This window comes from Sebastes umbrosus, chromosome 18 (genome assembly GCF_015220745.1).
Source record: "Sebastes umbrosus isolate fSebUmb1 chromosome 18, fSebUmb1.pri, whole genome shotgun sequence".
Classification (NCBI taxonomy): Eukaryota; Metazoa; Chordata; class Actinopteri; order Perciformes; family Sebastidae; genus Sebastes; species Sebastes umbrosus.
Window position 1 is genome coordinate 19,279,526 of NC_051286.1, and position 26,685 is coordinate 19,306,210.

General features: G+C 40.7%; 1 protein-coding gene across 3 annotated transcripts in view; it reads right to left on the reverse strand.

Moving 5' to 3' along the window:
* The window catches only part of LOC119476827 (1-phosphatidylinositol 4,5-bisphosphate phosphodiesterase beta-4-like), an 81,918-nt gene that overhangs the window by 15,903 nt on the left and 39,330 nt on the right, over positions 1 to 26,685 (reverse strand). For all 3 annotated transcript variants that reach the window (XM_037750383.1, XM_037750380.1, XM_037750382.1), the window contains exons 4-23: positions 21,762 to 21,859; positions 17,158 to 17,238; positions 15,151 to 15,210; positions 12,043 to 12,186; positions 8,233 to 8,312; positions 7,639 to 7,692; positions 7,432 to 7,513; positions 7,219 to 7,319; positions 6,689 to 6,746; positions 5,603 to 5,711; positions 4,751 to 4,961; positions 4,462 to 4,555; positions 4,141 to 4,220; positions 3,937 to 4,021; positions 3,749 to 3,839; positions 3,553 to 3,648; positions 2,497 to 2,645; positions 1,550 to 1,645; positions 901 to 1,045; positions 593 to 677 (exon numbers count right to left, since the gene is read on the reverse strand). In XM_037750383.1, coding sequence (XP_037606311.1) covers positions 593 to 677; positions 901 to 1,045; positions 1,550 to 1,645; positions 2,497 to 2,645; positions 3,553 to 3,648; positions 3,749 to 3,839; positions 3,937 to 4,021; positions 4,141 to 4,220; positions 4,462 to 4,555; positions 4,751 to 4,961; positions 5,603 to 5,711; positions 6,689 to 6,746; positions 7,219 to 7,319; positions 7,432 to 7,513; positions 7,639 to 7,692; positions 8,233 to 8,312; positions 12,043 to 12,186; positions 15,151 to 15,210; positions 17,158 to 17,238; positions 21,762 to 21,845 — 1,985 coding nt within the window. In that variant the 5' untranslated portion in view covers positions 21,846 to 21,859. The remainder of the gene's footprint in view (positions 1 to 592; positions 678 to 900; positions 1,046 to 1,549; positions 1,646 to 2,496; positions 2,646 to 3,552; positions 3,649 to 3,748; positions 3,840 to 3,936; positions 4,022 to 4,140; positions 4,221 to 4,461; positions 4,556 to 4,750; positions 4,962 to 5,602; positions 5,712 to 6,688; positions 6,747 to 7,218; positions 7,320 to 7,431; positions 7,514 to 7,638; positions 7,693 to 8,232; positions 8,313 to 12,042; positions 12,187 to 15,150; positions 15,211 to 17,157; positions 17,239 to 21,761; positions 21,860 to 26,685) is intronic.

Genomic DNA, 26,685 nt, shown 5'->3' on the forward strand with positions numbered 1-26,685 from the left:
CAGACTGCAGGACTATTTTTAGTGTGAACAGCTTGGGTCAAGCAGTCCCATTGGAGAGAGAGAGAGAGAGGCAACGTTTATGTGTGTAGGTTTGTGTCAGGCCAAGTCACACAGTCCAAAGGCACACTGGCCTCTAGAGGCCTCCAGTTCTTTTCCGAAAGCAGAGTTGAAACAAATATGGATAAAAAACATCAGTTCTGACCCGCCCTTCACTTCTCATTTAGGTCACCTCAATACATTAAGTTAAAACTCTACATTCATCAGAAAGCTACATACATGTAGCTTCACGGTGTGGACCGTAACTGTGCTACAGGAAGAATAGTGGAATTCTCAGTAGTGGGGATCATAACAAAACATCCAAGATGTTGTTAAGTGGCTATAATCAATTTTTCTATAATCAATATTTGTATAATAATGAACATAGTGGGGCAGCTTAAAAAAACTGATATTTCCCTCAGAAGTTGTTAGAGATCAAAAACAGATCTTAAAGAGTGACTATTCACCAGGTGACCAGAAACACAACTCTAAAGGTTGCTCCATCACTGCTAGATGTGTAAATTAGCAACTGCGCGGCTATGACTTGAAAGGATACTTGACGAACTCTATGGCATTGGTCTTCAGATAGCCTAGACCGACAGACTCGTTAAAAGATGACATGTTATGGTGGATGTTCCTTTCTGAAAGACAGAGAAAATGGAATGAAAAGTGCTCATGGCATTTTGCTTTTGCCCAGAGCAACACACAGTGTACACACAGTGTACACACAGGCACAACTCACAGTAAAACTGTACAAAGATGCTAAATGAATAGAGGCCAGTTCCAAATGTTTATCTATGTATTCATGAACAAGAAACAGGATCACAGTAGAAACACACAAACAAGGAGGAAGTCAAAGCTCACCCTCTGCCACATCGAAACTCTGGAACTTGACGGGCTGTGCGTAGTTGACCATGGCTGAGAGCCATGGGTGGATGTTAGTGGTGGCTCCTACATAGGTGTACTGAGCTATCAGAGCCTCTTCAGAGTCCTCTGGCTCTTCCCCAGCCTGCACAGGACAGGTACAAAGCAGGGTTATTTTAGTAAACTGAAACTAAATTAAAAATTATATCTTTTAAGAAAACTAAACTGAAACGATATTGCCTGGTTAAAAAACTAATGAAAATGAATGTAAATTCATTTTTAGTTCTTTTAGCTAAAATATATCACTACCAAAAAAAGGAGACTGCATGCATTTCCGTCAACTCTCGTGACATTGAACCACAGAAACTGAACAGACTTGACATTCCGGGAGATGGTGCTATGCCGCAATTGCTTCACTAAAGCAGCGCAAAGATTAAAACCTAAACATGATTACAGCCATTCCTACACAGTTCTCCAACCATGCATTTTATATGTATATATATATACTTCTGAGACATATGTTTCACACAGACACACACACTTAAACTGGATCGGCCTGACGCATTAACCCATACATGACGTTTGGTTTATGCTAAGAAGTGATTAAGCGTGAGAGACTGTAAAAGTGAAGTGGCAGTAGTGAGCTCACCTTCTTGTTATTGTCTTGGTCAGATGCTTCTGAGATATCTGTGGCGTCTGTTGCTTCCGTGACTTCAGACACCTCTGTCACATCATCGTCAGGCACCTGAAAACGCAGACGGATAAAACACACACAAAGACAAAATGCTCTATTGAAAGTTCCCTCTCAAAATTCATGTCTGCACTTTAGTTCTTAAATGATAGACTTATTAAATGAAGCCTTTTTCTGTAGAGGCTCCTCGGCGGCTTTGGACTAGCCTGCCGGACGCCGTTAGACAGGCTGCGTCTGTTGATGCTTTTAAGATGCACCTTAATATGCACCCCATTTTTATTCTCTGGCTTTTAATTGTGTTTGTTAAAGTACTATATAAACTAAATAAACTTGAGACTTTAAAATGTATCTTGCATTTTAGAAAAAAAGACATTCCAGCCAATTCTTATTCCTAATTTAGTTATTTTAGTTTCAGTAAGCACTTCAGAACAGAAATATTTTGCTACATAGGTACAGTAAGGGTAGAGTGCTACTCTGCTATTGTTCTAAGGGCATATACAGTACTATGTACATCATTTCACTTGATCTTTGGAGTGGTTAGGTAGTGGAGCAAATCAAAGTTTGTCTCCACTCTATCATGGATACAAATGTTCATGTTGTACATTTTTTTTATCTTTTTGAATGTATAGGATTTGACATTAAAATTTCCCAATTTTGAGGCAGTTACTTGAGCAGTATACGAGGGGAATTGGCACAAGACATACTGCATTTATCAAACCTTTATGAGTTAGACCACTCTGTCCTATATTTAGGTAAAGTTAACTAAAGGAAGCAACAATTTATAGCTCTGAGGCCAGAGGTGAGGTGTACTTTACAGGAAGCTTAAGGCATTATTGGTTCATGGCAGTGTTAACGGTTAATTTGATCATTTCAGAAGCCAAACAATCTTCAAAGTGACAACTCACCTTCTTGATACTGTTGCTGCGTTCTTCCACTTTCGTCGAGCTGACAGCGTTACTCTGGGAAACACTATTGGTCTCTTTCTCAGTGGATGCCTCTGACAGAATGCTGGGGGTTTCTGAATTCAAAACCTTATCCTCCACCTCCTTTTCTCCTACACACACACATTAACACAGAGACATTTGTTTTGGAGCGCATATTTTCTCCAAATGTTAACATTTTTGCATGACTTGAAGCATTCAGTCTTTATTTGAACAAGCTGTGACACTAATCTTACTTTACAGTGTGCACGTGCTGCAGCTTTTTGAGGATTTGTTCTTTAAACATTGTGATCTTTATGAAATCAAATTAAAAGCCATTAAAATGACTGTTTACCAATCGTTTTCATTTCAAACATGATTGTTTAAAAGATCTTTGATAAGGTCACGTTGTATACATGTCAGCATAAAACGCCTTCTCCTCCATAACTCCTTTATAGCACACTAGGGATGTCACGAGAACCGATACTTCGGTACCAAGTCCATGCCAAAATTCTAAAAACGTGACGGTACTCTTTTTCTACCAAATGCGGGTGGATTTTCTGTTTGGCGAGTAACTCTCTGAAGGCTTCTGTCCTCTGCTCTCTTGTGTGTCGGAGTTTGACACACGCACACACAACAGCGCCTTCGAGATGTTGGATTTGTTTACTTTTTCAAAGATCCTTTATTAATTTGTTTGAGAAGAGGACTCACTCGTGGGGGGAAAAACTGAACTGAATTTCTATCTTTTGTTGTTTATTGCTAAATCTCTGAAAAGTGGTGCTTTTTTACTGTCATCAAAATATAATATTAGCATTTTAAATAAATATTTAATGGTCTAATAGTCTGTCACGTCAGTCAATTTAAACTGCTGCATGCAATCTGAGGATATACCATATATACAGAGTGTGTGCGTGTACAGCCTCTACTGTTTTCTTACTATAACTAATAGTGGAAATTCACTGGTATTGGTATCGACTACTAGATTTCTGGTGTCGTGAAATCCCTATAACACATACACACACACTCAGTCTTTTAGCTGACCGTTCTCTATTTCCTCTTCAATCTCCTCTCCCATAATGATGGCAGGGGTGTTGGTCTCTCCTGCCTCCATGTGTTTTTTAAAGGCCTCTAGTTGTTCTGTATGACACACACACAGACACAAACACAGGTCAACCCAGTAAACCATATAATGAACAGAGATTTAACAAGTCAACAACAGTCTGCATTGTGTACGTACTCTGTTCAACTTCAGGTTTCAAGCGTTTGTTTTTGATGAGGATTTTACGTTTGAGATCATTTGGAGAGGGTAAGGGACGCCCAGATTCAATCTGTCACAGGGAACATAATCACACATTTAAATAAAGAGGACTATCATCAAAATGCAATCAACTCTGAGAGACATTGTGAATCAGAGAGAGTATTTACCGGGTAGTTTTCCAGAGGCTGTTTGAGGAGGAACTCACCGAAGGTCTCCTCACAATACTTGGCCATCTTGTACTGCTGTGGTTTACTGGTGATACACACACACACATACAGAATGCATTGGGTCCACGTACTGTATCTATAAGAAAATGATAATAGCAAAACCATTATGCATTAACACCCCTGCTTATTACTAGTTACACATACCTGCAATGGTTTTCGAAGGACAAAATAACAGGGTAGTCTGAGGTCACAAAGGCTGTCTCCTTGATGGCTTGGATAACATCCTGTTGGAAAAGGAGGAAGAAGAGTTAAGTGAAGAAGAAAAAAATTAAGCAGGAAAAGACAAGAACGAAAAAGAGTACAAAGCTGTGATATATGCAATACCATTCTCTCAACACACGGGGGCAGGCATACCTCATGCAATACAATTGAAGCAGCCAGAAAAAGACTCAACTGTTGCAATGAGCAGTACTATATTGCTGTGTGTGTGTGTAAGGGTGTGTGTAAGGGTGTGTGTGTGTTCACCTTGAACAGGATGTCTGTGCACATGGCCTTGCCATGAGTGATAATGGGCTCCTGGTCCTCTCCTTTCCCATCCCAGCAGTCCAGCTCCACACATCTGACAGGATGGGAAGCACACAGAAACTGTACATGCATGTATCCACTGATGATGTATACGTCATATAATGTACATTGAGAAGCTTTAACTAAGCTGTTACCTGTTTAGACTGTTTGTATAAATGCAACGGGACGCATGTGTGCACACCCTCACACGTATTATACCATCATAACAGACCACGGCACACTTACGCACCTGCACCCAGACAGCAGGACCTGGCGGTACATCTCTACTGAAGACTTCCCTCCAAACTGTCGCCCTGTCAGGTAGGTGTTGTGGGAGGAGCTGATGAAGTAGTGGGCCAGCGGCTGTTCCATTTCCTGGTAAAGCTCCAGCCGGTCCAAGAAAACTGGAGCATTTTCGTCTGACATCAGGTACCGGCAGAACCCATCACTGGACATTTGACCTGGGGGAGGAGGACCGAGGGGGTGGGAGTTAATAGGATTGAGGATAAATCCAAATGTTTCTTTATTATATTAGAAAAATATAATGAACTTCCAAAAAACGGGCATTTCATACAGCCTGAACGTAGTATTATTACCTCTATAGAAACCAAAATTGTATTCGTTAATTAAAATAAAGTTTAAAATCATTGTGGATATGAAAACTCACATGACATAACATTTTGAGTACTATAACAGTCTTTTTGCTAGGCCGTTCATTATAATTAAAATGACTCTTTAATTAGTTATATAATCTTACTCATCTAAAATTGCAACATGTGCAAGCTCCAGGCTATAGATGATTGAAAATCAGATGTCGGCAGATCCGCTTTACAGCTTTCAGAGGTTTAACCATTTCATGATGCTTTGACCCGCTGAGTGTATATTTATTGAGGAGTTACCAGTTACCTGTTAACTGTTTGTTCATTTGTCGTAATGACAGGAACTGGGAAAACAAGACAGAGGCTGAAAAAAATCTATTTTGGCAGAGAACTGTCCAAAAACCTTATGCAAAATACTGTAGTTTCAAAGGTACACTGGCAGATGGCAGCACAGCCTAGAATATCTACAATGCCTCACGTTTCCCTCCACGCTTCTACTCTACCTTTCTTCTTCAGCTCATCATCTCGCTCATATTTCTCGATGATCTGCATGGCTCTCTTGGGGTCGTAGAACGGGAACAGGATCTCATTTAACCTAGGGTCACGCTGGTTCTGAGGAGCAACACGCACACACTGTTTAGTCCACACATGCATTGTCTATACATACAGTATACTTATTTCTTAACAAACTGGACAAATGCATCATCCACTGACACACAGGACAGGGGACAACTTAATGCAACATGGGAAAAAGGTACCAACAGTGCTCATTTCAAGACTGTAATTTCCTTATTTTGATTAATATCAATTAAATCAATACAGTTGCTTTTAATAACTTAATTATTGTGGTCTTAAATAGAGAGCACGCAGGTATAAAACAGGATGTAACAAACAACATTTGAATTCTAAGATGTTCAAAAAAGAAACTAACAGGTGCAGTGTTTTGCTTAAAAGCAAGGAAGTCGTAGGTGTTGGGGAGGTTCAAGGCAGCTCTTATCTCAACAAAACAACAGCATCAAAACATCATTATAATGCCAGCGCCCACTCACAAAGCCAGGTGGGAATTAATCTAACCAAAGGTTCGACTCCATTGGCGGGTCTAGATGCGTGATGCACAGGATTGGGCATGAAGCAGCACACACGCGACTTCACAGCGGAGGGACCAAGCAGGTATTCAACCAAACAGGAGAGAGCACAGCCACAGAAAAACAAGACACAGACAGCAGGAAACGAGATGAGCCGAGCAGGAAGCAACAGGACGGGAAACCTCTACCCTCCCGTTGCCATGGCAACACCAATCAGACACGAGGAAGGCAAGCCGCGGTAGGGAGAACACGGGGGAATGGGATGAGGGGCGGGGATGCAGAATAGGGGGAGCTGGTGGAAGTTGCCCTTGCAGGTTGACTGGAGGTTAAATACTTTGTCCACCTCATTAAAAGGACATTTAATGAGGGTCGGCTGATGTCCAGTCCGGGCTGTAGGGCAACTTCTACCCAGAGCAGGACGGGCGGCAATGCAGGGGGAGAGTTGCAGAGAGGCGGCGCCAGCAAGCAAAACACAGACAAGTTAATGAATGATAAAGAGCTTACTTCATTCAGAAAGCTGACTAACTGCTCTACAGTTAAATAATCAGTTTTGTTCCCATTGCTGCAAAGGAATTAATTAGAAAAAAAACAAACAAAATGTTATGCTTCTTAAAAAATAGACATCCTCAGTCATTCACACAGTCAGTCAGTTAAAATTAGCAAGCAGTCTTTAAAAAAAAGGGGATCATACTCAATAAATGTTACACGTTTAGTAATAACATGTTAATCTTCACTCGTAATTAATGTTGAACTGTGGAAGCAGGTTAGGCCGTCCAGACGTAGTTAGTGCAGCAGGCGCAGAAACATTTGTCCTGATTATTTCCAACAAGATGGAAGACCTCACACTTGGGGGAATATTTCAAAAGTGGATGTATCATTGTTCTATTTAGGTAACATGGGGAGAAACAATGCAAGGGTGCTACTGTTAAGTTGTTTATTTGGAGGATTGGTTCTAGTATTAATTTTGAGGTATAACGTTACAATTACAAAGAAGAGGGCAGGCAGGTTTAAAAAAAAAGAAAAAGGAGACTCACATGTTTTTGAAGAGTTCCTCTATGTCTGTGCGAGGGCAGATCTTCTGTGTGAGCGCGTAGAAAATGTCATAGGTGAAATCTGATGGTTCGATCTCATCATTCTGCGGAAGATAAACAAGCCCGCCGTTCGTTAACATGGGAGCTATAAACATACGGTTCAATGTGCCATATGAGCCGTCTGACCACTAGAGTCTGCAGTCAGTGTGGTCTGACCTTTCCACTGGGAAGGCCAAGATCCTTCAGAGCCTGAAAGATCCCCTTCTCGGTCTTTCCTGATGCAAATGTTCGAGTAATGCTGTAAAAGGGAGAGAGAGAGAGAGAGGAAGACAGGTAAAGAGGAGCAAAGCTGAGTGAGACAAATTACAGTAAAAAATGGGATGGCACAATGGTTGACCAAATATCCCATTCATTTACTCTTACCCTCTCACAGGAATCTTCCCATTCACATTGGTCTGGAAGCACATTCTCATCCAACTAGAGAAGGAAATGGAAAAAAAAAGCACAGATTAGAAAAAGGGCTGATTTCTTACCAGCATTATATCACACAGATTTTAGAGAAAAATTTAACTGAACTTAAAACTGTTCAGATAATTAAGATGAGATCATTAAGACATCAATCGCAGAACCCATCGGCTATCAGTCTGACGACGGATAAGCCTCTGGGGGCTATATTTCTGGTGTTCTGGTGTAGCCAGCGGATATCTGGGCCAAGACTTCCTCTTCTGTGCGCTGCTCATTGTTTATAGTCCGATTAGCAACTTGAGATACAAGAATGGAGTTGGAGTTGAGAGACGACGTGTACGACCGGATTGTTTTCACAAGTAGCCGGTTTACAAGCATTCAAGCGTTCAACCAAAGCCTGCTCGAAACGTGATTGGTCAATACTACTCTGACTACAAACGGAAACCAGATCGCTTCTTGACCCGTTGCCTACAAATTCTACATGTGAATGCAGAATGTGTTTATAGAGATTATTAAGACATGCTGGGAGTGTTGCTGTAAAAATGCACTTACTGTTTCTTGAGGCAGGTCATTGGACAGACGTTGTTGGCCTTGAAGTTGTGAATCACTGACCTCAAACCCTCGATCCACTTCTGCAAACAAAACAAGCACAGCATTCAGGACACACACGCTCAACACACTGACCCACCAACCAAAGTAGCCCACACAAACACGACACGAGAAGCCAAGAGAGTGTGCATTGTGTTTAGAAGTGAGTGTCTTTGGGGACGTAAACACAAGCAAATTAATTGCCTCTTAATTCTCTCACACACGCACACACACACAAACACACACAAACACGCACGGGCGAGTGCCTTGACAGGACAATCAGGAACACACATATGAGAATACACTCGCAGTGATAAACACAGTGAGCTGCTGCAAGGCTACGCGCAGTGACAGTAAACAAACAGCTAGAAGAAGGCCTTGTAACTTTACATGAATACACTGCTGCCTGCATCAACACAAACGTCACTGAAGATGATAATCTGAACAACTTTGACTGATTTGGTCTTTCCGTCTCTGAATGTCTTTGATTGTAACTCTCCCGTCTTTGTCCTCCGTCTGGCCTCCACTTCCACAGCAAATTATTACTGACATCATTATAAAAACATTAAACTAGATAACGGGTGCAGCAGGGGTGGTCTGTTCGGGCGTGAAGCCCTGTGTGCATGTGTGTGTGTGTGTGTGTGTGTGTGTGTGTTGTGAACGTGTGTCTGCTGATGTAAATAACTGTGTCATCTCCCGAGGTCTGCTACTTAGGGCCACCTGCATGCTGGGAAGTGGTGATGGTGTCATGGTGTGTTTGCGTCTGTGTGAGGGAGGGGGACCGAAATGGCAGGAATAAATGTGTGTGGCACAAGGACATGTACCTGGATCTAGGGGTATGTGTGGATGCGTGTGTGTTTGTGCCTCCCTGCTGAAGGCTGTTGCATGAATATCATTGGCAACCCTGTGGGCATGAAGCTCTCCAGAGCACCATCAACATCATTTGTAACACCTATCACCACCGAAACACCCTCTCATGGGAGATGCATAAACACCACCGCTGCAGTGCCAAATAAACAGATCTGTGCCCGGCACATGCATTTTCAGTTTGGTTTGAATCTGGCTGTTGGTATTGAGTTCTGGGGACTTTTTTTTTGTCAGAACTGACATTTTAAATACAAAATGTTTTCCTCACGGATAACAGTGTGCTGTGCCTTTAAATCATTCTTTTCTCAGCACTTGAATGATCTTCAGAGACAAACAATTGTGGATGACATAAACGATGACAGACGTACATTCATATTAACAACTATTTGTTTGTTATTTACTCTGGGTTGACAACCCTGAGGCGGAGGAAAATTACACTCACTTTCTGTTGTCAAAGTGCTTTTTCTTGCTTTGGCTCTGTGTCTTTCAATTACTGCTAAACCCTTGGGCCACACTGGATTTGTCACTAAATAGAAGATAGCTGACTTTTACTGTTTTCTTTTATTCCCCATTGGTTTTCTTTGCCTTGAGGTTGCCTGTAATGTTAAACAGTCATCCTAACCTTTGCCACAAGGTCAAAAGATAATGCTGGCGATATATTCGTCGCTTTTTATTTTCAACAAATCCCATAAAAAGACCAAAACAAACAATGGATTTATCCGACTAATAAGCCTGACAAAGTTTATTCCTCTTTGACATAGATCTACATTGTTGTCAGAAACTATTTAAACACATCAACGAGCCACACTGTTGTACTGGGTGATGTGTTTCTTTATCATTATGAACATAGGCGCTGTAGTTTATTTTGAGTCAGTCCCACATACACCATCCTGCTGCTGTAAATACTCACTAGCATACCGAATGTGTATTAATCTGCGGCTAAAAATAGTCCCCAACAAATGGGTACTGTTTTATAAAAACCGCAGTGCGCAGCTGTTTTTAGGAGATTATTTTGCCTTTTAAAAATGAAGCTATACATTTGTGACTCCTTTTAAAAGATTTACATCTTTAACAGGAACAAAAGGGCTTGGAGCCGACTCGAGTACCACGGACAGGGTAGGACAGGTTTTTATTGGATTTGTTGACAATAAGAAAATATAGAATAATGCTAATTATCTCATTTGAAGAATGGTGGACATTGGTTTTAATCTTCTTAGTGTAAAGCATTTCCATTATACCTCTACTGACACTGCAGTTTTTTGGTTCATCTGAGAAGTGTCATTCTTCAAATCCGGATAAATTCAGCTCCAGGAAATTGAAATTGAATCTACACATACAGTTGTGTATTGTGGGCTATACAGGTTGTGTGCAATCTTTGGAGGTTTGCCAGCAGGCAGGGGTCAGCAATAATATTAATGTCTGTTGATAAAAAGAGAGAGTAGAGAGTTGAGAGAGAGAGAGGACGGGGTGTCATCTGTCTCAGCCCAAAACAGAAATGAAGGGATGAGTGAGAAACAGAGAAAGTGATAAACAGAAGGTTGGATGGAGAGGTGTTTCTCTACTCAATAAGGCAGTCAGATTTCTCACAGAGCTTTTTCTTAGATGAGTGGGAAGAAAAATAGAGAGAGAAATGAAAGAGAGAGAGAGAGAGAGAGAGAGAGAGAGAGAGAGAGAGAGAGAGTAGACTAAGAGCGAGACAAAAAGGATCAGAAAATAACAGCAAAAGCAGAAGTGCAGGAGGCACACAGGGAGATAGAGATGGGGTGAGACACAGAAATGACTCATTCCAAATGTGTCTCTTTATCAGACTGAACCAAGGCCAGATCTGCCTTGTGTAGGAGTTGGTGTATGAACCATTCACCTGGCAATTTGCTTTGTTTCTGAAATAAATATGTGCTGTGTCGGGGTTCTTTTAGCCTTTATACTGTGTAATGTGGAAATGTTGAATGAATTAGAGGGGTACTCCAGGTGCTAAGCAGAGTTTACATTGGCTACGTTTCCAGACCACATATATGTTTTCTGACCATCGTGAACATTCATCTAAATAAGTAAATACAGATATACAATACACGTTGGATTTGTCCAAAACTGCACTGACTTTGGATATGAAAAAAAAATAGGGCTGCCAAAGTTAACGGGATAATAACGCGGTAACACAAGTTCGTTTTAACGCCACTAATTTCTTTAATGCATTAACGCAATCGATCTTTCGGAGGTTGTAGCGGGCTCAGTTTTAAAGCTAGAGTGAAGATACTGGCATCATATGAAACTAGAAAAACTTAAGGAATCCATTGTCATAGTAGCTTGTTGTGAAGGAGGATAAATAACACTCTAAATGTGCGCTAAATTTTGGCAAGGAAAAACTCAAGATATGTGAATGAAAATGGGTTCTGTGGGTACCCACGAGTCTCCTCTTTACAGACATGCCCACTTTATGATAATCACATGCAGTTTGGGGCAAGTCATAGTCAAGTCAGCACACTGACACACTGACAGCTGTTGTTGCCTGTTGGGCTGCAGTTTGCCATGTTATTATTTGAGCATATTGTTAATGCTAAATGCAGTACCTGTGAGGGTTTCTGGACAATATCTGTCATTGTTTTTTGTTGTTAATTGATTTCCAATAATAAATATATACATACATTTGCATAAAACAAGCATATTTGCCCACTCCCATGTTAATCAGAGTATTTAATACTTGACAAATCTCCCTTTAAGGTACATTTTGAACAGATAAAAAAATGTGTGATAAATCGTGATTAATCACGATTAAATATTTTAATCAATTGACAGTCCTAGAAAAAAAACTATTCTCAAGGTCTGCATGTCATCGGTATCATTTTAACATTTAACTTCCAAAGCACCAAAGCAGCGAGCAGTGGAAATATAGTGCATGCATGTATTTACCCTGGCTGTGTCGGGGCTCTCCGCCACCATGAACATGAAGTTAAGGTTGACCAGGTCTGTGCCGCTGCAGATGCAGATGATGCAGCCCTCCAAGTCTGCCTCCGTCTTTCCAAGGGCCTCGAATGATGCCAAGATCTTGGGTTCCTGAGAAAAAGAGAAAGCAAGAAAGTTTAGAAAAACTATGTCAGACAATACATGCCTAGAAAGACAAAAAAGAAATGAAGACGGAAAGAAAGATAGATAACAAATGAGAAGTAAAGTGGTGGTGTAGGCTGTCCAAGTGTTGAATAATCTCAGAAGTTAGAAGAGGAAATGCAAGGAATCTAAGTGGGAGGTTTTAATTTCATATTCTGGTATTGTTGCAGTAAATAGTCACTGACAAGAAAACACAATGGGAAATGAGTTTAGAGAGAAGGCAGTTGAAATGTTTAGTGGTGTTGTGGAAAAGCCTCAGGTTGTTGAAATGTATGATATACTGTATGGATAATGCTAGGGAGACTTTTAAAGCCCATATCAGCTAAAAAGGGATATAACGGACATGCATCATGGAGGAACAGATTACAATACTAAATACAAAAGAAATCTTTGCAGCTCGAAAAGTTCCATGAAGTCCAGATTTGGACGTGTTCGACAGTGCTGGAAAGCAACACTTCAGACACCACTTTACTGGAGTAGGAAGGAGAAGGTTGGCAGTCAAGTGTTAGTTACATTATGTAAGTTACATAAATTGGAATATGAAGAGGATTGGCTCATAGGATGTTCTGGTCGCTTCTGTTTGTTAAGTAAATGTGTGTGTGTGTGTAGTTTGGCTTAACTTCATTCAAAGCCAAAAAGCAATCACCATATAGTTGACAAATGCAAGGCTATGCAGGGGAACAGCTTTCTACTTAATTATGAATATTTATTTTAACCGTTTAGCCGATGGCGTTAACCGGTTAAAATGCTTAATGTCGGATAACAGTTAAACGGTTGATTATTAAAATGCATAATTCTGAGAGAAGGTTTCTATTTACTGGACATGTTGGACAGAGTTTTTGCCGAGAATACAAATACTTTGACACTCAAAAAAATGATTTGTTGTCTTCACTGTCAGTGGGTTTTAATGTCTGCACTGTACCAACATCTGCTTCTATCATGATGTTTAAGGGCTGAGTATGGGACAATGCAAATCAACAGGTTTCAGATCTTTTCTTTTCAATGCTGCCTTGTCAGTAAAACCAAAACTAACAACCAAAAAGCAGCAAAAACAAAAAGACTTGGATTTGGATTCTGATTGAGCACATAATAAATGTCAGGAAGATATAAAATATTATAAGAAAAATCACAGCAGGAAATGTCCAAAATGTTTGACATGTTATATTAACCCCATCCCGCCACTATTATCTAACAATATATTTGCATGTGAGGCTCCATAGAAAAACAAAACTGACCCTATTATCGGTCCAAACTACATCTTTTGGTGAAATGAATGGCTTTTACTTAATTCTGTTTCTTACTTTCCAAAGTCGCTCCACCAATAACATGATCTAATTCTACAATAAATAATAAAACCGACATTAAACACTTAAAAAACAAGACTTTAACTCTATTTTAGACATTTATATGCATTTATAAGACTTTGAATGAATTACAACAATCTATATTAAATGCTGATATTTGATTTGATTAAATTGCCTATATTTTTATAAGGCATTAGATATGACGTTTCTGACATTTAAAGACCTGCAGTTACCCTGGTTATGTTCCTCAGGATAATCTACGGTCGTCACCACAGTTTAGCATGACATGACTGCTAAAATCCATGAAAACATTCTCTCGCTATCAAAAACACAGCACGACTCCTCCCCGTCATCTTTTTCAGATTTCAGCCTGCCACCATCGTCGCCATGGAAGTGTGTAATGTATTTCGGTTATATGATTGAATTAACAGCAACAGGCAAACAGGCTCAGCCGTTTTAAAACCCCAGCCAGCAATCATCCAATGCCATTCATCTCTCCCTCGCTCATTGGATTATGTGAAACAGCTCTCGTGGGCTTGTGTAACCATGTTAGCCTCTGAGGAAAAGCCCGGTGTTTCTCTGTTGTTCTTAGTGTGCTACTTACAAGACAGTATACAGCGTTAGAACAAACAGGAGGAGCTGCTATCAGGCTGCAGGATCTGTATACGTGCCCTTACACATGTATACACACACACACACGTCCACACGGAGGCCCCGAGCAAACAGACCACCTCCTGCTGTCAACAGTACATATACAACCTGGTAATGCTTCTGTACACACCAGTGTCTCCTGTCAGGTGTTTGACTTTTCGTGGCTTGACAGGTTTGCATTCTAATTAGAAGCAGGAGTCCGCATGGGTATTCCCGTAACAGCTTTCATAATTCATCTGCTCTATACGTTGCCAAATACTACCACATAATGTGTCACTGTCAAGGCAAAACTGCATGAATCAATATTTAATATACAGAGAAATCATACAGATCTGTATATCTGGCTCCATACCAGCTAAAATAAATAACTGATTGGTTGCCAGCTGCTCTGAAAATACAGAATAATGCAGCTGGTCAGTGCATCATCAGCTGTTTCAAGATTAGTTTCCTATTAGAGGAGTGGGAAAAGTCATTCTGACAGAGACAGAACGTCTTATACCTATGAGGTTTTGCTCCCACAGTGTGAGCTCCTTAGCCCAGTCGTCCCCTGACAGCACATCATAATAGGCCCTGAAGCACAGTCTTTTCATTATTCCTCTCTGGGTCAAAAGCACACAAAAAATATTCAGATACATCCTGCAGCTATACCCGGGCACCGTTGTATAAATATTGATGAGTTTAATATTTCATGTTTATGTTCTGCTGGTGCCCCCTGGTGAATCCGGCAGAGAGAGAAGCTCAGGAGCGAGAACTCGACGGAGAGTCCCAGATCAGTCAGTCGATCGATGGAACACTCCGCCGTAGCCTCGGCTAATTAAAGCACGAATAACGTCTCCCCAGGACTTTACCACGGAGTGTCACTGTGGGAGCAAGAGATTGGATGTTGGGTGGGGATGTGCAGAGAGCGTGAACGTTGTAAAAACAGAAAGCGAGGAAATTGTCTTTCCTGAGGTCTCACCTTCGGGACGGCACCGACACGAATACTGTTGATGAGGGAACACTCGAGAACCTGGCCTTCCTGCAGGAGAGATACACAGAAAAAGATAAAGAGAATATAGGTAGAGGGAAGGATGTGATAGCAGGTGGAGACGGGGAAAAGATTAAGAAAACAAGACAGATGAGTCATAGTGCATTCTGTTTGTTTTTTGCAATCATTTCTTAATACACAGTGGCAACAGCACAATCTCTCAGCATCTGACAAGTTATTAACGTAGGTTATGATGAGTAACACCTACACGTCTGTCTCATAATCAAGTTTCCAATACCTATAACATTTCCTCCTTTGTTTATTGACGTCAGATTGGCAGATGAGCAGGTATAAACAATGCATAGAAAGATATTTGTTTGTCATGTTTCCAGGTTTTGATGTTGAGTTTGACTGCAATGGATCACCTATATTCTCCCCTTGTTGATTTTAATACCGTACCGGCATGTGCTGAAAATAACTGTCCATATAGAGGGAAGGAAATCAATCTAAAAATATGCTTTGGAAAATGGTCATTAGAAAGGATATGCAGTTAGTGTAGCACCATAGACTGTATATAAGAAGTGGATGTATTGTTTTTATTTACTCAATATCTCACACTTGTCTTCTGTCATGGTGATCAAACAGTGTTATTTGCTTTAGTACCAGACAATTTGAGTCCTGTAGCACAATGTAAATACTAATACCTCCAGGCCATGCCTTAAGTAAGAAGTCTTCTTATTCAAATTCACTTGTTACACAAAGCTTAACAAAGAATAACATAACATTCTGAATTTTTGACAAACATGCCACTGGGCTTCTTTCCTGAAGTAAAATTAGCACAATACCAGAATATAGCTTACTCTGTTTCTGAGTGGCAGTATTATGATTTCACCTATGGTTTGTGGACTACGGTTTTGAAGCCTTGAATTTGAAATTTTAGCTGTTGCCATCTTGGTTTTTGGCCGTTGCCATTGTTTTTTTTGCAACCAGAGGTGACACTAGAGGGTGGAGCTAAGTACGACAAAACGCTGAATAAGACATTTTTTAGGTTTTAATTAACTTTCATGAACTGAAAACACACTGTGAAAGGGTTCAAATTCAAAGACGAAAACACAGACCTACACCCTCGCCTGACAACACCATGGTAATGACCTGTCAATACAAGAAAGCTACGCCCTAAAGCATCCCCTGCTTTATGGTCTATTTGACTCTAAATGGGACCATAATTTACTAAATGAACATCATGCTGTATTTAAAAAGACTTGAAACTAGAGATTGAGACCATAAACTCATGTTTACAATGTTAACTGAGGTAATAAATCAAGTGAGAAGTAGGCTCATTTTCTCATAGACTTCTATATAATCAGACTTCTTTTTGCAACCAGAGGAGTCGCCCCCTGCTGGCTATTAGAAAGAATGCAAGTTTAGGGCACTTCAGCATTGGCTTCACTTTTCAGACCCGGAGGTTGCCCACTGTGTAACACACTAAAATCACCAGTATGGTCCTTTAAAGTTTTTTAAATATCTGAAAATATCCATTTATGCAACTAAATGTATTGTTTTTATTTACTCAATGTCTCACACGTCTTCTGTCACGGTGATCAAACAGTGTTATTTGCTTTAGTACCAGACAATTTGAGTCCTGTAGCACAATGTAAATACTAATACCCCCAGGCCATGCCTTAAGTAAGAAGTGTTCTTATTCAAATTCACTTGTTACACAAAGCTTAACAAAGAATAACATCAAAATCTGAATTTTTGACAAACATGCCACTGGGCTTCTTTCCTGAAGTAAAATTAGTACACTCTGTTTCTGAGTGGCAGTGTGATGATGATGCTTTATGATGCATTGTGATATGCTTCTTTTCCTTCTCCTATATGTTTCACAGGTTTCCAGGGACAAAGGAAAGCTTTTACTGATAATAAAAATACATTTTACTTTGGAAGACCCGCTGTTAGACAAGAGAATACACAAACAAGAAGAGATGGAGGCTATACCTTTCCCTCACTCTTCCAGCAGATGAAAAAGCCATACTCGTCCACCGTCATCTGACAGTTTGGCTCAAAGATGTACGGGTCCTGCAGAGGGGAACATTTTTTTTTCATAAGAGAGAGGGCTTCATTAGTCACGTGGTTTCATTTGACATGGGAAGACATTAAACAGTCAGCCTGTTTAACACAAGCAGGGCTTACGCAAGCAGATAAACAGATGTAGCTAATTCATTTTCTAAGATGTACCTGTCTGCCTAAAGACACAGAGAAATGCAAAAACATGCAAAGTATGCGCAAATACATTCAGTATGTACACACACACACACGTGTTGTGTGCGGAGGAGATGAAACCTATTGCTGGGGCAAACACGAAGTGAGATAAATGCGACTGCCACAAACTGTTAAATGCAAACATGATTTGGCTGGAAGTGCTGTGCTGTTAGATCCGGGGGACAACCCTGGGTGAGATGCATGTGTGATTGTGTACGTGTTTGAGCAAGATTAAAAGTGTGCTCGCACAGCCACTATGATGCTTCTGCACACACGTACTCTAATATTCCATCTATCAGCTTCTGTGCAACATGCAGCGGGCCTCTATTCAGCTCAACAGGAGTGTCGGAGCAGAAAATCTACCAACATCAGCTTGCTTATCTTACCCAAACATTTTTCACTCAGTTCAATCAGCTGCTGGAAGCTGTGATTGCACTGACGGATGACTAGTGTCAAAGTGTGTGTGTGTGTGTGTGTGTGTCCCCAACTCAAATCACACATCTGAGAGGGATAAAACATGAGGAAAAAAATAGAATAGGAGATGGCTGCTGGGTCACTCCAACTCTAATATTAGCAGTAGGGAACAGTGTGGCACACACACACATAACGTATTATTTCAGGATGTGGCTTCCATGAGATCACGGCTGCAAATAGCACTAATCCGGCTTTTATTTGGCTATATCATGTCATCTAAAAACCATCATAAAAACCAATTGAACAATCTTATTTCCATTCAGGAAATAGTGGGACTGCTCTAAGTGCAGTTAAAAGCTTGACTCTCTTTCATCTGAATTGGAACTGACAGAGGCTTCAGTCGCACATAGTGAAGCCAACCTCTATGAAAGAGACGGTCCCAAATGAGCCTCGACTGTTTAGAACATGCAGCAGGCTACTGTTACACTATCAGACGGCATGTTCTTGTAAAACTAAAAGGTTTATGGGAACACTCAGTCCTTCCACAGGCAAAGGAACAATTAGCTGGAGGTCCAGTCATCTCTGGGTGGATGTGGATGGATAGGCGGACACCCCTAGTTATGGTAGTCCGGCTCCCACTCAACATGTGTACATTCTTTATTAAGTGCCTGGGTAAGTGCAGCTCGGCGTGTCTCTCTTGTTCTGTCCCCTTCATACAATGATCGCTGAAACAATAACAGCAAACCCCAAAACCAGACTGTTTGGTCTGCATTAACTATATTAAGTTAAGCAACTTAAAAAAATATATGTTTGTTTACATCCACATGAAAGACCATCAAGAGGACATAACACACTAACACATAACCAAAGCGAGTCATTCACATGCACACAAACACACACTCATCCATACTCATGCCCTGGAGCCCCGAGCAAGCCAGATCAACATGAGGCATTGGCTGGCTGGGGGATGAAAACACAGGAAGTGTTGCATGTCATGCCACTCTGTCTCTTCTGACTGGCTGGTGCTCAACAGTGAAAGACAGAATTCAGTATTATTCATAATGCAAAAAAAAAAAGAATTATTCTTTCCTTATTTTGCTATTTCAGCCATGTTCTTATTTGCATTATATCCTAATTTTGCTGTTAGTGTTCAAGCCAAGTTTCTTCTTTTGTTCGTCATTTTTTTGTTTTGTCTTTTTTGTAAACAGCAACAAAGTATTTCAATATTCACCAGGTGAGCCTATTTCATGGATGGAGCGGATATTCTATTGGCATTTTCCACTCAGTCCAAATTACCAAACCAATATTATAATAGCCTGTGTGGGAGTTACAGTAAAATTTACCAATATCACGTAACATTTTGTGAAAAATAAAATGATTAGAATAACCAGCAGAAATAATTGTTTATCTGTTTTCACTGCATGACAACTCTGACCTGTTTTTCATCTGCCTTCATTAACTGGCTGTCAATTTGAGGCTGTTCAGTCCCCATGGAAACCAAACTCCAGCCAGATCTTAAGGGATTGATTTCCAATCAGTGAGACAATGAATGAAACACACACACACAAAAAAAGGAAGCCCGTGGCTGTTAGCATGACTGATCAGTAAAGATCTTTGACCTTTGACCTCCTTGCTTCTTGACTTGTCAGAAGAAGGGAAACTCATCTGAAATATCTAACTCCAAGACAAAAACTGATGAATTATTGGAAATCTATAGCTATTCTTAAAGTCTCTCCAACACTGTACTGTACAGACGTAAAGCGAAACAGAAAAGGTAAAGAAAACGTATCCACTACAGTTAATCAGATAACGAGTGACAGACAGGCAACATTAAAAAGACACAAGTAGAAAATTCAAGCAAGACAAGAAAAAGACAGGAACTAGCAGCACTGCATCTATACAAGAAAGGGAACAATATCACAACAAGAGCATTCTGGGACATGAAAATGCTCTTACAAATACGCCATGTCAGATATTCTTATTTTGGACAGGACTGTAATACCTACATGTAGCATTGAGAGACTTTATGTAAGGGATAATGCCTGACGAAGTGTCCGTTATCAGGAATTAATGGATGACGTGGAGGCCAAAACCGTCCGACGCAAAGGGCATTATAATGCTTATACCATGGTCACTTACTCTGCAGCCAATCAGAATCAAGTATTCACCCAAACCATGGTACTGTATAAGTAATGATAGAGATCCCCTATAAAGCTTTGAATTGCACTGAAAACTATGTAGGAACACACACGCACGCACGCACGCACGCACGCACGCACGCACGCACGCACGCACGCACGCACGCACGCACGCACGCACACACACACACACACACACACTACCTGTCTCTACCATCTGTCGCTCAATGGGGTTTCAGTCAGAAGAGAATGTTTTGTGGAAAAGATCCATGCTGTTAAGCATATTTGTGCCTGTGTGTGTGTGTGTGTGTGTGTGTGTGTGTGTGTCCTTATGAGAGGGACTGATCAAGAACATGTCTATGTCTGTGGGTGGACTTGGCGTACGTCATTTCAGTCAACGCAGATGTCCCCTGCAGGCTTTGTATTTGCCAGGCACAGGCAACAGAGCAGCAACACACTGAGGACTTTCTTCAGAAGCATGCCGGCCCAGTTTCATGGCTCGCTTTGACATGGCTGTAGATGTTCTCCCTATGCTATTTCAAGTACTCTTCTCTGCCTAGGAAGGATCCTCATCCCCCTACAGATGCCCACATAAACGGAGAGGACTGAGGGGATTTCCTGATATGTGCATTGGGTGTGTGTGTATATGTCTGTGTGCACGCGCGTGTGACACACTTTACCTTTGCTCGGAAAATGTCCTGGCTAAGTGTCCTGATTAAGTTAGTCAGAGGAAACGTGGGCAAGATACACAGAGGGTCATATACACACACAGCAAGATGGATATTTGGTGACACTAATGTTATTGGTAAATATTTGTCTATATCTTTTTTTAATTCTATTGGTATTGGATAAAGGCAATAACTATTCTTGCAGCTGTAACTAAGTGATAATTTAATATTATTCGGTTTTAAAAATCAGCTTTTTTTAATTCACTTTTCAGTGATTTATTTATATTTTTTAACTTAGATTTCATCTGTTGCTGTTGTTTATGTTGTTTTAGTGTTTTGTCTTTGGTAAAGCACTTTTTCATATCCTGCTGTATACAGTATTAATCTCAACTTGCTTGACTTTAAACTCAAACAAGCTGTGAGAAATATCTTCACTTCTTGCTTCCTCCAAAGCTGCTTTTCCACATTTCCCTACTGATTTCAATCATACTACGCAAATCCACTTACACCTATAACAAATCTACATACTAATGAAGAAAATGATTAATGATCTATATGTAAAAACAAAGGATACATTCACTAACTGAGATCACACACAGATAATCTTTTCAGGGTGCTGCTTAAGACTGTGGACGTGTTGCAGACAAGCAGTCGCCACGCTGAAGCTTATTAATGAGGCTGATCAATGTGGCCTGCCTACAGCTAGAGCTCTGACTACAACAATGACGTATCAGGTTATAAAGGAGACGCCTCTGCTACATTATGAGTGTGTGTGTGTGTGTGTGTGTGTGTGTGTGCACGCTAATGACTAACCGGGGGATGGTCATTAATGGTGAAGGATGATTAAAGGACAGAGCAAATAACCTGTAACAACAACGTTATTGACAAACTCATACAGCTTGCATCACAGGCTAAGCCCTTCATACGCTCATCACGGACATTACAACTTAAATCTTCACTTCATCAGAAGATGTCATGAGATGCTATAATGTATCATGAATTTTGCATAAACAGGTTAGGAGGCTGTTTATTTTGGCATTCTAAGCTGTTCTAGTCATCTATTTATTTATCACACAATGTAGAAACCTCATATGCACCCAAGAAATGCAACATTTTTTACCTCATCAAACCTGTCGAAGGAGGCGCCTTCCTGCATGAACTCGGGCAGGTGCTTCTGCCAGTTGAACTCGTAGGACTTCGTCATGGCTGCTCACAAACCTGACACACAAAAAGAGGAGGGAAAGAGAAAGAATTGGTGAAAAATCTGCAACAATCAGAGTTGTAAAGGCGGTTGGAGGTTTCAAGGACAGAAGGTGCGCCACATAAACCCACACAGTATGTCTTCTTCTTTCCTGTAGTCACAAAGAGATGCTGAATTCACTGAGCATAGCTACTGTACCTGACCCTCCAGGGAATCATCCAAAAATATCTTCTCCTGAGAAGTAGAGGAACTATGTAAAGCCATTTACCAATAAACAAGACGTCATATGCAAGATTTTAGGGTTATTTTGGGTTGGCACATACGTAAAACTTGGATATTTGCCGACTTCATCTCCAGAATACAAATTTGCCAGTCCTTAAATGTTTTGATGATGAATACTGAATCACAAATAATAAACAATTGGTCTAGTTTTCACTACGGAGAATGAATACTAATAAACAGGCTACAGCATCACAAAAGTTGTATGTGGTTTTTCAATAAGATCCACAATATTAATGATCGAGTGACAAAACCAGACCAGGGAAGGCAGTAATAACTTTCTGCAGTTGAACACAGAAAGTTCAAACTTCCAAGACCCCAACGGAGCGCCGGGTTTAATAACTGATGGGCGCATCCACAGCAATATAATTACCTCATGTATAAGGTGAGAAAGCCCAACTTTTCTTCTGACAAAATGTAATTAAGGGCGGCAGTAGGCAGAATATTTTTGGCATCACCGGGCAAAAATTCCATAATAACCATCCAGCATATTGTAATTCAAGTGTTCTGAGAGAAAACTAGACTTCTGCACCTCCTCATGATTCTGATTTCAGGCTTTACAAAATCTTGCCCGTGACGGGAGACTTTGGCCAATCACTTATTCTGTTACTGTAATGCCTATTTCTCGCCTCAAATGTTTTCAGAAATATCTTGTAGTGCACTGTTTAGCTGTAAAATGAGAAAGTTGAAAGACAGTAACAGAATATTGATTCATATTTGATCAGCACTGCCTAGTTTGACCGTTTGATCGGAGTTCCCGATTGATTGACAGCTGCTCAGAGATGGCAGGTTCCAGCTCGGCTCTGATTGGTTGTTTTCCTCCGGTCTGTGAAATCTTGCAGATGCCATTAAGAGCACCGGAGGACACAGACACACATGATTTTTCTCAGATTACCTGTCTCATGCACTACTGTCAAAATATAGACATTTAAAAAAAAAAAAAACTTTTTTTAAAATCATATTTGCTCCAACCTGCCTACCCCAGCTTTAAAAGAAATGCAGCTATAGCCATTATGTTGCACTTCCATAAAAGGAATAAAGTAAGCAACACACAAAAAAAGAGCTTAGCAGTTAAATGATGAACAGAAAAAGAGCAATGTATTTACATTTAAATACATAATTAAATTAGGTAATGTGATTTTAAACAAGGTCATGACCTCTTAAGTCTAGTTTAGCCTCGGGCCAGTGCAAAAGACATTAATGGACATTTCTAAAAGTAGAAACAAATCCATCACTGCTGTCATAAAATCTGATTTTGGCTCTTAATTGCTAATAATCACTTGATTATGCAGTAACTGGCAGCACAACAGCACAAGTTTTAACAGCACAACCCTCCTCCACAACCTCTCTAAGCACATCCAGTACCTTATTCAACCTCGCAGTATTTCAGTGCAATGTTTTATACAGCAAAGCAGACATTGTTGAGATATATATACATATATATATTTTATGTTTATGCTTGAAGGAAACCCTAGAAACTCTAGCTGCCAACAGGCCTTGCAATTCTAGGACTTACTCTTGGCTTTGCTTATTCCTAGAAATGTTGTTAATGTGACGGGCAGTAGGACATCTTCTATATATTTATAAAAGGGAGCAATTGACTGTGAAAGACCAGACTCTCCACCAGTAGCCTCACTACGCCAGAATGCAATGGAGCTGTAATATGTACAGTATAAGTACTGAAGTATAAGTAGGCAAGGCAGGTTGAGGGAACGTGGGAGCACCACATCATCACCGGATAACCCCTGGGTGGGACAGAACGACACAGGGTGAGCATATCTGACAGTTAAATAGTATCTGAGGTCGGAATTTTCCATTAAGCGTCTACTTTTATCTCGCACTTGGCCTGGAACAGTCTGGATGTGCCCTGTACCTCTTCTTCAAACACAAAAAGCAAGTCAGACTTGATTCATGTGACACACACACCTGCACGTGCAGCATCACGTTAAGCTATCCAGCTCAGAGAGGGGAGAGGGGGTCCTGACAGGAAACTGTAATATTGTTGATGACACCTCCCAAATATAGGCTCTCCTTACGTCAGCCGCAAATGTGCCAGGCAAAACTGAGAATGTGACATACTATGTATAGACTAAGAGCTCAGCCGGTATTAAGTCATTATGGGAATACTCTGAGGTGTGATTTGAGTTTGATAAGGAGGTGTTTCAGGGCGAACATTCCTTCTTGGTGATAACTTTTACAGGCAGTACATGCATTGTATGATATACAGAAAATCACATATAACATATAATCAAAACAATCATATACTTTCCAATCGGCATGGCTGTAATTTAGTCTCTAAAAATACTCCAAAGGTGTATTGAAGGTGTAATTTATTTCAGCGTTTTCACCGCAAGTTGTGTTGGTGAAAATGTCCACCTTCATGAGTCTGTGTGTGTGTGTGTGTGTATGTGTGTGTGTAGTTAGTGCAGAGATCTGAAGTACCACATTTCATGCAGAAACCACCCATTTTCCTCTAGGGATAAAAAGAGGGAAACTGAATGTTGATGGGTGAGATGACAAAGAGGTAGACAGAGGAGGGGTGATACAGAGAGAGAAAAAGAAATATGGACAAACAGAGAGTAAGTGCTTCAGAGATGGGAGGAGAGAAAGAGACATGAGAGAGAGAGGCAAGAGAAAATAAAAGCAGTGAACTTAAAGTAAGATATAAATCTGGCGAGAGGTACGGAGAGGTGAGAGACAGAAAGATGGAACAGAGAAGGTGAGGAGAGAGTGACATGAGAAAGCGTTAGAGATACAACAGAACAGTGGTGGGCAGGGAGAGATGGACAGCTGTGTGTGACAGAGGCTGGCTGGAGAGGCTAGAGGACAGGGTGGTGAGTACAGCGGGGGATGTCTGCTTTTGATGTGGGGAACACAGATCAGAGACAACATCAACAGAGGCTACAGAAAGCTACTAGCTGGGTGGGCTACAGTACACCCCCGGCGTGACAAATACAGATGAAGAAAGGCTACTGAGGTGACTGTAGGCTGTCATTATGAGAATACAGAGTGATTGAAAAAAAAGCTGCACAATCATACAGCAGCTGATAAGAGATAATGTCACTCCCCCATGTGCATGTTCATTAAAAGATACAATTACACTTTATACCAGAGTTGTTCTGATACCGATACCAGTATCGGATGTGCGTCTCATAATTCGGTATCGGGTATCTGCGAGTATGCCAGTCTACGCATCGATCCAAGGCCATCATTTATTAACTCAGAAAAAAATTAACATGTTTAACCGGATATCAATTCTTCTTCACTGCTCCAAAACAGTAGCCTTTACTGTGCAGTCGCCCTGGACGTATCATGGCTGCCACTATATTTCACAGTGGAAAATCCAACAAGTAAAACGTTGATATGTACAGTATGTAAGGCTTCTGTTTCGAGGGGTGACAGTAACCTAGTAGGGTGTGTGAATAAAGCACCCTGCAGGACAAATTATCACACAGGCTGTCCACTGAGGAGACACCTAAGAGAATATGGAATGGTTATTTATTCCTAGCTTCATTTATTTATGTTTTTTGTAACTGATAAACTGAATAATAAAAGAAAGTTCTGTCATTCATTCTCTGTATGTATTTGTTCATGTTTTACAAAGAGTTTAACCTGAGCCAGGCCATACAACAAAGATATTAATCAAATCACATCCATACATGGTCAGTAGTAAACAGCTGTTAAATAATAATAATAATAATAATAATAATAACGATAATAATAATAAGAAGAATAACTACTATATACTTTTTCTTGATCACACTGGTATCGGATCGGTACTCTGTATCGGCCGATACCTCAAGTTCAGGTATCGGAATTGGTATCAGGAAGGATTAAATTGTATCGGAACATCTCTACTTTAAACAGAGAGTGGACCAATCAGAAAATGAGAAAACATACTATTACTTCTTTTATTCGCTCAGCTCATTTTGGGTCCTGACCCAAAAGTGCAGTCTGCTTTACGTCACAGCGCTACCGGAGCTGTAGCAGCCAGGCCGGGTTAATACACCAAGTGATGTACAAAAAAGGAGCCAACTTTATCAAACCCAGCCCTCCACCATCTGTGGTGTCCTACCAGGGGACCGTAACACAGACACACACACATCCTGTCAGGGGAATGAAAACACAGATGCACACTTCCTGTGGAGATTAAGAACTGAGGCCAGGCAGGGTGCCAACAACACAACCCTCAGAGAGAAGGCTAGTGTAAATAGGCTGCACCCTTGTCTAAGCTTATTTAATAATAATAAACCAAATCTGACGGAAATGTTATAAATTCCTGAAAACCAGATTCAAAATAATTCAGATAGGACAAATGACATATCTAATTTGGACTAATTGGGTTGTGCTGTCCTGCCTGATGTTAGCCTAGATCTTGCCACTCTCAACAGTATGCATTAGATAACATTTTCCTCAGCGGGATGAGATCTGTCCAATAGCAGCGCGGCACGCTGAGGTTCTGTAAGGCCATGCCAGCGCCCACATCGGGCCTCTGAGCTCCTGGACGTGTGAGTGTGCACGTGAGGAGCTGAGGGAAGCTGACGGAAGCGAGTGAGGTCCGAGC